Below are 14554 nucleotides of genomic sequence, written 5' to 3' on the forward strand. Positions count from 1 at the left end.
TCTGCCCACCTAGTCCTAGTGGGACTGTCTGTCAACACTGCACCTGTGTTCGTCATTCCAGCACCTCAAAATTCCAACGCTGCTGTCCTATTGCTAAAATGTGGCTAAAGGTGGTAAAATATGGCTCGTGGTTTCAGACGAAGTCCATACTTAACTATTTTAGTTTCCCTAACTTGTAAATAACTACAAACTTGACATTGGATAATCTTTGTAAAGCCAGACGAGAGAAAAAAAAGGTTGTGTACTTTTGATACGACAGTTGAATGGAGAGAGAGTTCTCATCTTGTATGGTAGGGTATATTGCCATGCGTTGAATTACAAGAAGTATAGTACTCGAGAGGTCGAGATGGCAATCGGGTCATGAGACGGGGCGTCTGATTGCCATCTCGACCAGTCATAGGGATCGTTGATGATCAGTCGAAATTAATAACCAATCCTATCTGTAATCTGTCGATAAGTATATTCACCATTAAAAAATGTATGGTATTTTTGACAAATAATAAGATTGCTAGGTAACTACATAACAACAGCAGGTCGATCGCGTAAAAATTGTCTCAATCTCACATCCAAAAATATCCTTAAGGATCGTTATCGTTACAGTCCTTATAACCGGTACCGCGTAAGCTTTTTCAGGATTGTAGCAATCGGTCGCAATCATGTAGCAATAGGTCGCAATCACGTGACTATCGATACTTTAGTGGTGGGTCATACTTATAATCCGACTAATTTGAATATCTATGGTAACCTAGCAATTTATACGGCCATAGTAGTCTTCCAAACTTGACTGCGTTGTAGCTATTGAAATAAAGTATTACGAGTCTGTGCCCCGTGCCGCGGAATATGTGAATTTGTGGTTCTTCTAGGTTCATAGAGTATTGTTTATTTACACTTTTACGATGAGTTGACTTTGTGACGAAACCTAATAAAGTAATTTAAAAGTCGAAACTAAAAAGGAAACTGGCACCCTACGGCCGCCTCTGTGAGGCAGCTTGAGATTCTGTTAGAAGTTGCTGAAAGCAACTCAAATATTGCACTCGGTGGGCTCGGTGGAGGACCTCTCGGCCGCCAGGTAGCTCTTAATAATGGGAGGAGCTTTCCAGAAAGCTCAATTCTGTGGGGGCAGGGTGTATTAAACCTTCGTGGAGTGGAAGTGAGTAAGTATTCAAAACATATCGGCCACAAGCTCTATTGCGCTTTGTGGCAGATTTTTTAATTTTAGCTGCATGTTGACCGTCTAATTTTGATTCAAAGAACGTATGCTGCAATTATGATAATAATTTATAGTATAAACTGCCACTATAAGACTATGAATAATAGCAGTAGGTTCTATTCTATTGTCATATATTGTATTATAACCATTAAGAAAATAAGTATGTTTATTACTTTTTGAAGTATCGGATACTGCTTAAGAGCCCCACAAAAGGCAAGGCTGGAGACTTGCGACGAGAAGCCACTGGCACTGGAGGTGGACCAAATTTCAACACGTCTTTGACCCCCTATCGAAGAACAATATAAGTATAATTGGGAACGTGGCAGTAGAGGGAGAACCCAAAATCCAGATTCCAATAAATGAATCATAGGTATTATGGCAATTACAATTACTTTTGTTCAGTCTGAGTCTGTATATCACAGTTATTTTAAAATTCCACTGTAAGTTTTATAATTATACTGCAAGAGCTGTAAATTTTAAGTGGTTACTGTTACACAAAGGCATATTAAATTTTCAAAGAAATATTTAATAGTAGGTATTATGAATTTATGTATAAAATACTTTTATTTTATTTGTAGATTCCTGACCTGCCTACTCAACCAAGTACATCTACTGTACATCACCAATATGAGAAATCATTATTGATGAGCAGCTTAGTGACAACTATACAACAAACAGAGGAGCCTTCACAAATAGAAGCTACACATAACCGCTACATATTTCACTAGCATTAGAAGTTTCTCAGTCTGTCTATCATGTTGATACTGAGATACCAGAAGTTAGCACACCAACCAGCACACAACACCATCAGCCTTTAAGAAGTAATAAACTTATCCAAATATATTTGAAACCTTTTCATAGCCATTGTTCACCTAACAACTAACATTTTTTTTAAATTCCATTAATAACAAGATATTAAGATAAGCCTTTATTAACTGAATTGAATTACATTAATGCTATGTACATAATATATTTCAAATAAATAAATAATATTTTAGTTTTTGACTGGTGTTTTATTTGTTTTCCTTTTTTCTGCTAGGATCTAAAAAAACTTATTTAGTAATACAGAATAATAATCCATACTTACATACTATAATATTATAAATGCGAAAGGGTCAGACTGTCCGTCTGCTACCTTTTCACGACCCAAAAGTTTAACCGATTTTGACGAAATTTGGTACAGTTAGCTTATATCTGGGGGATGGATGATGGACATAGGCTACTTTTTGACCCGGAAAATCAAAGCGTTCCCACGGAATTCCTAAAGACCCATCCGCTTAACCGATTTGTATGAAATTTGGTACTGAGGTAGCTTGCGTCCCTATAAAATTGACACAGGCAACTTTTTATCCCGGTATAGTTCCTACGGGATATTTAAATACCCAAATCCACGCGGACCAAGTCGCGGGCATCCTCTATACAAGTTTTCTCTATTTTATCTTCTGATCTGTATAAGGGCACGCTTTTTTCTCTTGAGTTCAGCGTACATAATTGCCCTTGATGCCATAATTTTATTATAATATCTGCAAATAATTGGTATAGGCAATATTTATGTATGTAGGTACTTCTTACACATAAACACACAATACTTAGTTATGAAAACTAAACTACCTAAAATAGTAGATATGTACTATATTCCCACATGCTTATCACCATTATCATAAACAGAATTTACCCAGGCGCAAATTATTATTGAGTAGGTAGGTACACAAATCTTATGTAATACATATACCCTATGCAGCTAATTAATCCAAAAACTACAATAGTTTGGTGTTTTTACCAAGTTTTTACTACAAAATTCGCAGTTGAACTTGAATACACCAAACCTTTGGCGGCAAAGTGCAAACATACGAAAGTGTCAAAAGGTAACTTTAAATCTAAAAATTATTCTTTAATGATTTTAACATTATCTTACTTCATATAATAATCCTAATTGCTTTGTTAATTTGATAAATTATTTTAAAAAAGCTTTTTAAAATATTTTAACAAAAATATGAGTAGTAAAACGACTTTGGATACCACATATGTCACCGTAAATAACACCTCATGCCTTGTATCAATGAAAGCCTAGTTTGACGTAACATTTGTCGCAGTCCTTTACGGATATCTTACTTCAAAAGTCTTACGTGGAACCAATTTTCAGTCGTGTTCATACAAAAATTTTATCGATAGTGTACTGCATCAATGTCAGAAATTTTTTAGTCCTCGACGGTCCTTTACGGACAGTCTCAATGATACGTGGAGCCAAAACCATGTTTTGACATTGATGCTGTTCTTTAATGATTGATATATGTTTTACGCGATCGACCCGCAGATTACAGATAGGGTTTCCAACGACTCACTGTAAGTGTGACTTGTTGGGAATCTATCGATAAAAATCCCATCGAGTCACATCCACAGTAAAAGCAAGTAATAGTGTGACTCGTTAGAAATTCTAATTTATAAAAAGGTTGCAACTAGTAACTCGATGGGAAAAAAATCGATGAATTCCCAACGAGTCACACTGTGACACGATTGAGTGTGACTCGTGCACCCCTCGTAGTTATTAGTAAAATAGATTGGTTTATTAATTTCGGCCGTTAGAAGGGAAAGTAGGTGAACGGATAAAAAAATCATATTGAATGCACATTTAAAACATTTATTTAACTACTTTGTATTTTCTTTGGTATCCTAAGCCATAACATAACGTGAGATTTCTTTACATAAAAAATATATTTTCTTATATAAAAAATACAGATTTTGGCTAAAATTTCTCGACAAACTATTACATGAATTATTGTATTAAATCATTAACTATATACCTGCTAATTAAATCAATGCCAACAACTCAGGTGGGGCCCTTTCTTTGGTGAAACACTTTGAATATTGGTTAAAAGCTTAAAGATAGATAAAACTGGCAAGAATCTTTAAAAGAAAATGGCGCGCGCTCACATTCGAAATTTGAAAATATAGTACCCGACTAGGAATAAATAATTTTCAAAAAGGCGAAACAACATGGACCTTTAGTAAATTTTTAGTTTGGGGGTGTCAGGCTTGAAGTAGGTACTTAATGGATGAGAAAAAGTAGCTTTAATATTATAAAGTGCCTACTAATGCGAGACCCTCACCAACATTTTAAGTTGGGGGTAAAATCTTCTTAAAATATAGGTAGAGATCACGAATTATCTTGGGCCTTTTCAAGTTGGGGTCCATTACCATGCTTACCATGTTTTGCGCTATGATATAGCAATTCTTAGGCTGAGATCTTATATTAGAGCTGACTTAGCTCAGACTTATAATGCTGCTAAAACGAAACAGTGTTAGTGTCACTGGCATAAATCTAGTAAAAACCAAACCAAAGCCAAAGTACGCTCTGTAGATCTCAGCCATAGATTCCTCAGCAGTAGGAAATGACGCCATAGAAGATCATAATATACCTACAGATGTTTTTTGTACATATATACCAAAGCACTAGGTATATAAAGTTCCACTGCGGGCCACCGAACCCTTCAGTGTATAAAAGGGTTCCGCAGTCTGAACCCCTGAACTGACCATCAAATTCAAAAATGCGCCTTAATCTCTCTCTCTCTCTCTTCACTCCGACCGTTTCTCTCTTTGTCTTTGGCGGACCGATGTAGGCGCGAGCGATTTCTACTGTGCGAGAGCACGCGATTGGTTAATCAGTCCTTGATTCTCTCCCACACTTTCCCTCACTACGCCAACTTTTCTCTTCTGTTTGACTGAAACTCATGATACTCTTACAATTCACCTAGGTGCCTGTTAGTATAGAATCAAATATTAAAATTCTTCGGACGTCTCCCGAGAGTGACTACATCGAACGTCTTGTCGTGCAGGGCAAGGTGGAGGGCACCAGAGAGCAAGGAAGGTCGCCCACGCGATGGACCGGTCCAATTAAAGGTGCCCACGCACTCGAACTGAACTGCAGCTGAATTGCGCGTCGCGGCAGCGCCCCGAACGATATTCTCTCCAGCCGCGGCAGTGACGCGCTACGCGGTACGCGCGTCGCGGCTGGAGAGAATATCGTGCGGGGCGCTGCCGCGACGCGCAGTTCAGCTGCAGTTGAGTTCGAGTGCGTGGGCACATTAAGTCTGCTGTGGGTGATCCCTTGCACGAGCGTACTAGGCTGTCGGTCAGAAGGGAGAAGTGGCGAATGCTCATGAGGCGTACCTATAACATCTGCCCTCAAAGACGTTGCGTCGTGATGACCACGACCGCTCTACCAAGAGTGTTACGACGAAGACGAAGAAGAAGAAGAAAAAAAAGGTGCTTGTTATCATATTCCTATAAGTCGGGGTTTTTCAATCATTGCGCAATAATTACTGAATATTCCGATTAAATGACAATATTATACTCTCGCACTTAGTCCAACAAGTCACGACACATACAAACTTAGTATGTTGATAAATTACCTTATGAATACATTACTTATTCTATATTATTTAATAAACAATAACTGCATTATGTCGGCACTACATGAATAAAACATAAACCGCCATACATTGAATTCAATCTGGTTCAAATGATAAGACGTGTTTCAAAGTAACGTATAACGTAGGTACAGGTAGGTACGTAGTCATACCATTTCGCAACATAAAAGTTGACTTTGCTTTGTTACGTGCGTCTTAGCCCGGCACAACCTACCAAAAATTGTAATTTACAAAGTTCTAATGAATAAAAAATACTCATTGCATTGGTAGGCATAAATTCAAAATATTTTTATTCAATTAAACTTTTACAAGTAACTAGGTACTTTTGAATCGTCAAGTGCATCTACCACTGGTTCGGAATGCCTTTCCTACCGAGAAGAGCCAACAAGAAACCTGGCGGTTGCTCTTCCAAAGATTTGTTATACTTAAGTACAAAATTATGCCATGTATATAAAAGTAATTAAAGTTCCACGCATTGCTGGAGCGAGTTGCACGTCAAATCTACGCTCTTTTATCATTTATATAATCTTCGATTGTATAATAAGCTTTTTTTCAGGAGCATAATTTAATAGATTTTTAAACTTGAGTAAATAATAATTGTATATATAAATAGCATTAACAAACGCAAAAGCAGAATATTTTTTGTGAAGTATGCGGGAGCCCCGAGCTGTCCTGCGCACCACCTCGGAATAATATCGCGTGTTCAAAGTAAAATAAAGTTTTTGTAACATTCCAACTAGTAAAATTAATTTTATAAATGTTTTTAGTTTAATTTAGATGTAAGTTTATTTTATTAAAAAAAAAACTCTGTTTATGTTAATAAAAAAAATATATAATGTACCAACTCACGACGCTATTCAATTAATTAATAATAATATTAATGATTTGCTACTCATAGATAGTATCGTGTGTATATTTACGAAAATTATTCACTCACGACACAGTTACGTAAGTGTGAGCGTTTTTAACGTAACTAGTAGGTACTCTCACATTGCCAAATATTTGATAAGCCTATATACTTAGGCACTCTCACGTCGCCAAATACTGGATTAGCAAATAAGCTTTTAGAAACACACTCACGTTATGACACCTATAGTACCTACCATATATTAGGATCAAAAGAATTCTTAGTAGATAATACCGGGCTACGATATTTATAAAATTATTATAAATACAACTCACGTCACGAAATACTCGATTAGTGCAAGTGCCTATTTACGAAACATACATAGCGATATTTTGTCTAGCTTAGAACTACGGGCCAACAGTAAAATTAAACTATTTTCTTTCAATATTATGAAAGGAGATACTAATGTAGGTATGTTTATAAAATATTTTGCAAGTGGTCAAGGAGGCGATTTTAACTATTAGAGGTAGGTATAGGGTCTAAAGAACCATAGTGTCGATTTTAACAGGGCTCTCTCCGTCACTTACTCCACACAATCATAGTTCCAATTTCATTTGAATATTAGGCAACCAAAGTCCATGAAATTTTGTAGACATATTTTAGAAACTAATATCTGTGCCTGTGGTGTTTTAGATTTTTCTAAAAATATGTAGTTTCAAAATTACAGGAGCTCAAAGATTTGTATGTGAATTTTTAAGACCGTGTAACTTTGAAGCCGAATATTTTAACAGAAATCTGGAAAGTCACAGGCATAGATATTAGTTTCTAGAATATGTCTGCAAAATTTCATGGACTTTGGTTGCTTAATATTCAAATGAAATTGGAACTACGTTTGTATGGAGCGAGTGATGGAGAGACCCCACTTAAAGAAAATTAAAACGGAATTTAGATTTTAAAATATGTCATCCATAATCCTAAATCTATTTCCTATAGTTAAGAGATAATTTTTCTTTACGTTTATTTCTGAGAGCACTCTATCGATAAGGTACCATTAACCACAATAAAACTCCTCACGATTTTTTTTTAAAGAAAAAGATGGGTGTTTGATTCCTAACTTGTGTTTTAGATTTTTGGAAAACTTTGAAATCAGGTTTTATTTTATTTTCCATGGTTCTTTTACCTCTAATAGAATAAATTTTGGTTTCATTGACCGCACCCAAAACAACATTGTAATTTCGTACCCAGCCTGCTTTGTATACTTCATACTTTGAACACTTGATACACTCTCTTCCATAATATCTTTGTAACAATTACAGACTAGGGCATGCATATTAAATATTGTCTATTTCCATTTGAACCGTTCCAGTAATATTAGTTTTATACAGCCGTTTAATTACACTACAATTATACATATGTATTGTTATTATAATATTATAATCTAAACACTCGATTCGATAACATTTGCTTAACAACACTGGTACATTTGCCATGTAATATAAACTAATGTAAAATAGCATTGTTTCACACATACTATGTACAATGCCTTAGATTATAAACCTGTTTATAAGATACGTAGCGAATAAAAAAACTAATTTGAATTTCATTTCCCCCTTAGCAATTTGAATGTATGGTAGAATTTTATATTAATCGCAATATCATTGCCTCTCAAGCAATTAACGAATTTCAAATATTTATTCTCTTCTTTATGGAAAGTTTATTCGCGTATATAATATTATAATCTAAAGTCAAAGCATGTAGTGTTGATATTCGCTAAAGCTAAATACATATTTCTAAAAACAGATTATTCTGGAAAAATATAAATCATGTCAAATAAATTATTTGTTAAAAAAATCCATTCATGATAATATTTATCTTTCTGTCTTATAAAATTGTATAGTTATTACATAATTTTTAATGTACAATAATATAATGATTTTTATTTTTATGAATAAAATATATTGGAAGAAGTTATAACTTAATTTTACTTTTATCAAACAAATAAGCAAACCAACAAGGAATGGCACTGGGACACTAGAAAATTAATCAAATATATTTACATTAACGAGTTTGTTTTAGTTAAAACTTAATTCAATACCCAATTAAACATTAATAAAGTAAATATTTTAAATGTGAATATTATATAAATTAAAATAACCACCCAAACAAATACCTTTAACAATAATATAATAATTAATGGCACAAAATATTAATAAATAATTAAAACGATATTTCCTAATTATCTTATATATTCTTATATTTTCCTTATTATACCAATTTATGTTCCTTATTATTATTTTATAAAATAGTCACAGAAATTTAAATGAAAGGCAAACTGTCTTTGGTTTTCATTGTTGTTTTTGAAGTTTCTGCATAACAACCGAGATTAATAATACATAAAATCAATCTATCTGTAAACAGACGATAAATTACTTAGCAACGTTGTTTTTTGTCAAAAATTGTATTGTTTTTTGTAACAAATAGATAACAACATTGCTAAGTGAGTTATAGATAGAATACAGTTAAGATTATTGTTGATTTCAGCTGTTAACCTACTAAAAATGTTGCAACTCATGATTTAATATTTACACTTTAACATTTTACAAATAAATAGATTAAAATCTTAACTACATACTAGTAAAAGTCAAATCAAGTTAAAATACCTACGATAAATTAAAAGCTTTGGAGTCATCACTTTTATGGCAAGCCTTAATAATTGTTTTGTCTTTGATTTTCTTTTTGTTGAGATACTCTAACAAAATAACTTTATTCACGTAATTTTAATAATTAAATAATTATAAAACGGTCATATTATTCTCTCTCAGAGGGGTAGAAAGACAATAGCCGTACTGACCATATTTTAGGAGACATCTTAGATATTAAGTTATTTACGTCATATCACGATTACTTCATCAAATATTATGCCCGTACGGGTATAATATCTCACGTCGTGAATATCGGCAGAATGCTCAGTTAACCACGAATGCAAGTCGTTGTAGTTCAAATTTTTCTAAAATAGAAGTTCACTAATAAATTATAATTAATATTAATTTTTCAAGAAGAGTACCTAACGAAACAGAGTAAAAAATATTAATAATAACAGCAAAATTAAAAACCTCATGCTTTCTATTTATCATATCTACCAATCTATTAAAAAAAGTAAAATATCTTTCTCTATTTAAAAAATGTGATGTATGATTTTGTGCTTAATAAATAGGGCTAAACTGAAAATACTTAGTTGTAAATTAGAAGTTCCTTATTCATAAATAAAAAGTTGAATGAACAATGCTGGCATTTAGTTAAATAACATAATATTAACCTTATTAGAAACTTTAAAAATAATAATAATATATTTTTATGAGTGATAATAATAATTGATAAGAAATGATTATATTGACTTCACACACTTCACACAATATTAGTCAACATTTTAAAACGTGAGTTTAGAAAATTTATAACTTTTTTTTATTAAAGTCTTTTCCTACACTTCAAGGAAACTAAATACCTTTTTTTAATAGGTAGGTATCATAAATTGCGGAACCAGCAGGACTCAAATCCGTACACTGCGTCTCTCTTCTTTTGATCGCTAGACCACGGTTGACTTATTTCTGTGTGATTAGTATGAAATTTTCATCGATGTAAATTTTACATCTCATCATAGATATGTCATTTCACTAACAAGTTTCCATACCCAAGGGGGGCCAACAAGACGCTATTAATAAGCCTCCGCTGTCTGTCTGTCTGTCAGCGGGCTGTATCTCATGAATAATAAGGGTGAATTTCTATTACTGTAATAAGAACAAATAATAAAAATTTCAAAATGGCCGCCTTGCAAATTAAAAATGATTTGTTATTGTACGATGGTACAGAATCCATCTTGTGCGAGTCCGACTCGCATTTTACCGATTTTCATTTTTTGATGCTCCAATTCTATCTACATTGGTTGATAGAATTGAAGTCCAGTAAACTTGAAGGTGTATGTATACTGATAGTCATACACTGGACGCCGCTTCAAGTCCAGCTGTCCAGTGGCCAGCATAAGCCAGTCTAATCGACTGTTAGTGACATCTAGTACACAGGGCGTGAGTGACGCAGGTTCGAATCCTGCCAGTTCAGCAATGATTGATATACCTACTTAATTATTTAAAAATTTAACAGCCTTCCTTATACGCGAGTACGACTCTCATTCAAATCATGCAAATTACCTATTTCTTCTCATCAGTAAGAAGTTCCAGTATATCCTCGGTACGTTTATGCTCCTTCTTAAACTTCACCATCTGTTCCTTTGGGACGGTTCCGTTCAATAAAATCTCTATATTCGTTTTCAGCCGTTTCACAGGTGGCAGAGTTTCGTCAATGCAAGGAGAATGACCCATGGCTTCCAGCGATTCCACTAGCAGATCATCTATTAGACGTTTGTTGAAACCTGTATTAAAATAAATACTTTAGAACCTTACAAGTTACAGTTCAATGGTTGTGATAAATATTTACATTACATAGTATAAGTGGTTAACTCAAAGTTAAAGAATCAATCAGTGTCAATTTACAGGGGTTCTCTGAACAATATTTTTTTCATTTTCCAGACCAAGTTACCAATCAAATTGTTCCAATCAAAAGCTGGGAGTGTTTATAAGTAAATTCTAACCACCAACTTCCATCACCTCTTTTTAAGAGGATAGAACCTTAATGCACACCACCACCTCTTAAAACTTACCAGTACCTCTTAAAAGCTATAATAAATTAAAAATTATAACAGCACATATTATATGCCGTTTCTTGGCATAGCCCTTCACCAACCAGCACCAATATTATAAACTAAATGGTAAATGAACTCACTCATCAATATATTACCCAAGATCTTGTACGATGACTTTGCCTGCCATGTTATAGAATGGCGAAGATGTTCGCTAGAATAAAAACGCCGGATTGTCAATCTACGCAATGGAACGCGTGCTAATGACACAACTCGTAGAAGGTACTCCACAAAAGCACACATCAGCACACAAAAATCAAAACGCTCGCACGAAATATTTGCAACCCATGAGAAAGTTCAGCAGTGGCCGATGTTGTTTTATGTTCCTATGATTAATGAATTTAAAGTATTAAGTATAAATCAGTGACAGTGCATAAAACTTTATCTCAAAAATATTGTTAAGTGTACTTATAAACAAATTCAATGAACACATAAAATGAATCTGAAAATCTCCCGTTTATGTCTTTCACTAGAGATTTTTGAAGTACAAAAGGTATAATGAATATTATCCAAGTAATTAATTTAATTTAAAAAAATCCTTGATTAATTCAACAAATGGAATGAATGTTGTGAATCGCCAAAAACGTATTCTTATTGGGCACACACACAGAAAGCTTAGGTCACACCAATAAAATAAGAATGTCAAGTGCATTTTTTTGTGTGTAAAGTGTTATAATAATAAAAACTACGCACCTAAATATTGCAGTTTCTCTTTGGTAGCAATCATTGTGAGTAGGAGAGCCAGTAAGAATCTCATGCGTGACAAACTCATGACCGACTCAACAACTTCTTCCTCTTCCACCTTGATCGAAGCCTCTATCTTCTCTTCGAACGAAAGTTCTTTTTCTCCCACCTTACAGACCTTTGCATGATTTTCGAGATGGACCTTCAATTTGAAAAACTGTTGACACTTTTTACACCTATAAGGGTTCTCTTTACCGTGAATTTTTCTCATGTGAGCTTTCATGTGTGGCAATTGTGAAAATGACATGGGGCACATTGCACATTCGAATGGCTTTTCACCGGTGTGACGTCGGATATGCAACATGAGAGCATTTGAGTGAGTGAACGGTCTGTTACATATTCTGCAAGGATATGGCCGGGCTCCTGTGTGAGAACGTCGATGGACAGTCAACTGAGTTGATTGTGTAAAGGACTGTCCACAGTCTGGACATTTATGTGGACGTCGCTTCTCATGTGTCCGCATATGTTCAGATAAATGTCCCTTAAGGTACTTTTTACATATTGCACACTGTATTCTAATACCAGCATGACATATTTGTACATGACGTCTCATCGAATTCATCCGTAAAAACTCCTTACCACAGTGTTGACAAATAAAATCTTTAACTCGTAGATGAGTTTTGAAATGCATTGATAATTTATTTCTGCAGTCGAAGCTTTGCTCACATATAATGCAGTCGTACAGGCCGCTGACCAGATGTTGTTTTTCATGTTGTATTAAATCAATTTGCTCCAAGAATTTCTCTTTACAATAAATGCATTTGAACATTGTTTCTGTGTTAGTGTGGGAAGCCATATGGACCATCAAGTTTTCTCTCAACAGGAAAGGTTTGTCACATAAATTGCACATGTAATGTTGGTCCCAATCTGGGTGTTGCCTTGTAATATGAGCTGACAGGTATAACTGTTTGCGGAAAACTTTTTTGCAGTTGCCGCATGGAAACTTCTTTACATCCAGATGCAAATACATATGTCTCCTTATAGATGACTTGGTATCAAATTGTTTATGGCAATAATCACATTGAAAAACACCTTTCTTTGGTTTGCGTTTGTTTTGTGGATATTTCCGCAAACGAGGACCTTTATTCAAATATTTTTTTGTTTTACACTCTTTTTCTTTTGAAAAGTTTTTTGAAATCTTTTCACAGTTTGAATTTTGGTCACTGACTATAATGCTATTGTTATTTAAATGATTTTTTTGAGATGTGTTTGTAGGTTTTTCCTTATTGTCGCATATTAATAATTCATTTTTCAAAATGTCATTGCATAATCTTAAATTATCCTTGTTCTTCCGTTTAATATGTCCGTTTTCATTCAAAAATCTATCCTTCACTATATGAATCTTCTTTTTGAGTTTGGAATCTGTTACAAGCACTGTGTCTTTCACCTTATCTTTCACGAGCTGGTTGAGAGAAGATTTAAGTTTTTCATTTGATAGTGAAGTGTTAGTAGTTTTCATTACAGAACGAGTCTTCACATTGTTAAAACCTGATAACGATTTGTGTTTACCAATTTTACCACTCCCTTTTACTGTTTTCGACACAGTTTTGGATGAGTTAACTCTAATCTTTACATTAGCCATGATAAAAACTAGTACATGTTATCACTGGTTAGCAAGCTTTAATTATGTTACTAGCTTGTAATAATCTGTAGCAAAAAGCGAAAGAGACCACCACCAGCAAAGAGTAGACCAAAAAAATTAGTAAAATGTACGTCTTTGAGTGTAATTACGATTTTCGAATGACGTGCTCAGCGTGAGTACTTACATGCACTGCTTAGTTACTTCAATAATCACCTCTAAATAAACCGATCAGTTACGTGCATTGATAACGATGTTCTAACGTGTGAAGGACGGAGCCTCTGCCTTTTGTCTTAAATAAATAAGGCGATTACCTTGTGCGATCTTCAAACAATGAACTATCGATCCTAAACAACCTCGATTTATGTATTCTATTCTAAATGAACATCGCGTTTGATTTGTCACGCCAACATTGTAATTTAGTTTATCAAAACATATTACACTGAAAACACATTTTTCTATTGAATTCGAAATTCGAATTCCAATCAAGTAAATATTTCACGCATACTTCGTTCACTTCACTTCTAATTTCTATGTTTTTTTTTTTATGTTTTTTTTTGGAGATAGATAATAAACGTCAAATTGCAAGCTATCAAAACCAAAACTCTCGACTTGAAGCTAGTAGTGACATCTATATTTAGACTCACAGACTATAACTTTAATTTTCATGAAAATATTCGCTAATTTAATTAATAATTTCAGGAAATTCATAAGGAAAATTCGTAAAAACTGTTCCTACCTACCCGCTACGTTTACACTAACTATATAAAAACAGAGTAGAGTAATAGGTATCTCTATCTATATGTTACGGGCAATTTGATAAGTCCGGGCACTATTAATAATGGCCGGTCTGTATTAATAATGCCCGACTCAATTGGGCAATGTGATTAAAACAGCATGATTAATCACTTTTCCCGGCCATTATGAATAATGCCCACCCTATCTTGGGCAAAGTAATAAAATAGGTGCACTGTAGTGTTTTTGTTTATTAAATGAA

At 34.1% G+C, this 14554-nt stretch overlaps 1 protein-coding gene and 2 long non-coding RNA genes across 7 annotated transcripts; 1 reads left to right on the forward strand and 2 right to left on the reverse strand.

Annotated features, from left to right (window-relative positions):
• The first annotated feature begins 528 nt into the window (after positions 1–528).
• LOC123868100 lies at positions 529–2212 on the forward strand. 2 transcript variants are annotated; one of them, XR_006796580.1, is made up of 3 exons: positions 529–1069; positions 1393–1580; positions 1789–2212. It is a non-coding gene; the product is annotated as an uncharacterized LOC123868100 (long non-coding RNA). The 2 variants fall into 2 exon arrangements; XR_006796579.1 differs by lacking the exon at positions 529–1069 and having other exon boundaries at positions 1220–1580.
• A 1615-nt stretch (positions 2213–3827) lies between these two features.
• On the reverse strand, positions 3828–5093 carry LOC123868105. Its single transcript, XR_006796585.1, has 2 exons — positions 5061–5093; positions 3828–4946 (listed from the first exon to the last, which is right to left on the reverse strand). It is a non-coding gene; the product is annotated as an uncharacterized LOC123868105 (long non-coding RNA).
• Positions 5094–7687: 2594 nt separating this feature from the next.
• Positions 7688–14352, reverse strand: LOC123868087 (gastrula zinc finger protein XlCGF57.1-like). Of its 4 annotated transcripts, none has more exons than XM_045910441.1 (3): positions 11928–14349; positions 10687–10907; positions 7688–9491 (listed from the first exon to the last, which is right to left on the reverse strand). In XM_045910441.1, exons 1-2 carry the CDS (start codon positions 13558–13560, stop codon positions 10687–10689), a joined length of 1854 nt encoding a protein of 617 aa, XP_045766397.1. In that variant the 5' UTR covers positions 13561–14349; the 3' UTR covers positions 7688–9491. The 4 variants fall into 4 exon arrangements, with proteins under 4 accessions (XP_045766397.1, XP_045766399.1, XP_045766398.1 ...); XM_045910443.1 differs by lacking the exon at positions 7688–9491 and having other exon boundaries at positions 9500–10907; positions 11928–13466; positions 13872–14348; XM_045910442.1 differs by lacking the exon at positions 7688–9491 and having other exon boundaries at positions 9500–10907; positions 11928–13466; positions 13745–14348.
• Positions 14353–14554: the final 202 nt, after the last annotated feature.

The sequence above is a fragment of the Maniola jurtina genome, chromosome 9, assembly GCF_905333055.1.
Source record: "Maniola jurtina chromosome 9, ilManJurt1.1, whole genome shotgun sequence".
In the NCBI taxonomy this organism is placed as follows: Eukaryota; Metazoa; Arthropoda; class Insecta; order Lepidoptera; family Nymphalidae; genus Maniola; species Maniola jurtina.

Excerpts from the sequence above, each read along its gene's own strand:
- LOC123868087 (XM_045910441.1), bottom strand. The coding sequence starts at position 13,560 with ATGGCTAATGTAAAGATTAGAGTTAACTCATCCAAAACTGTGTCGAAA. Across the intron at positions 10,908-11,927 it reads AGAGAAACTGCAATATTTAG|GTTTCAACAAACGTCTAATA; the intron begins GTGCGTAGTTTT and ends ATTTTAATACAG.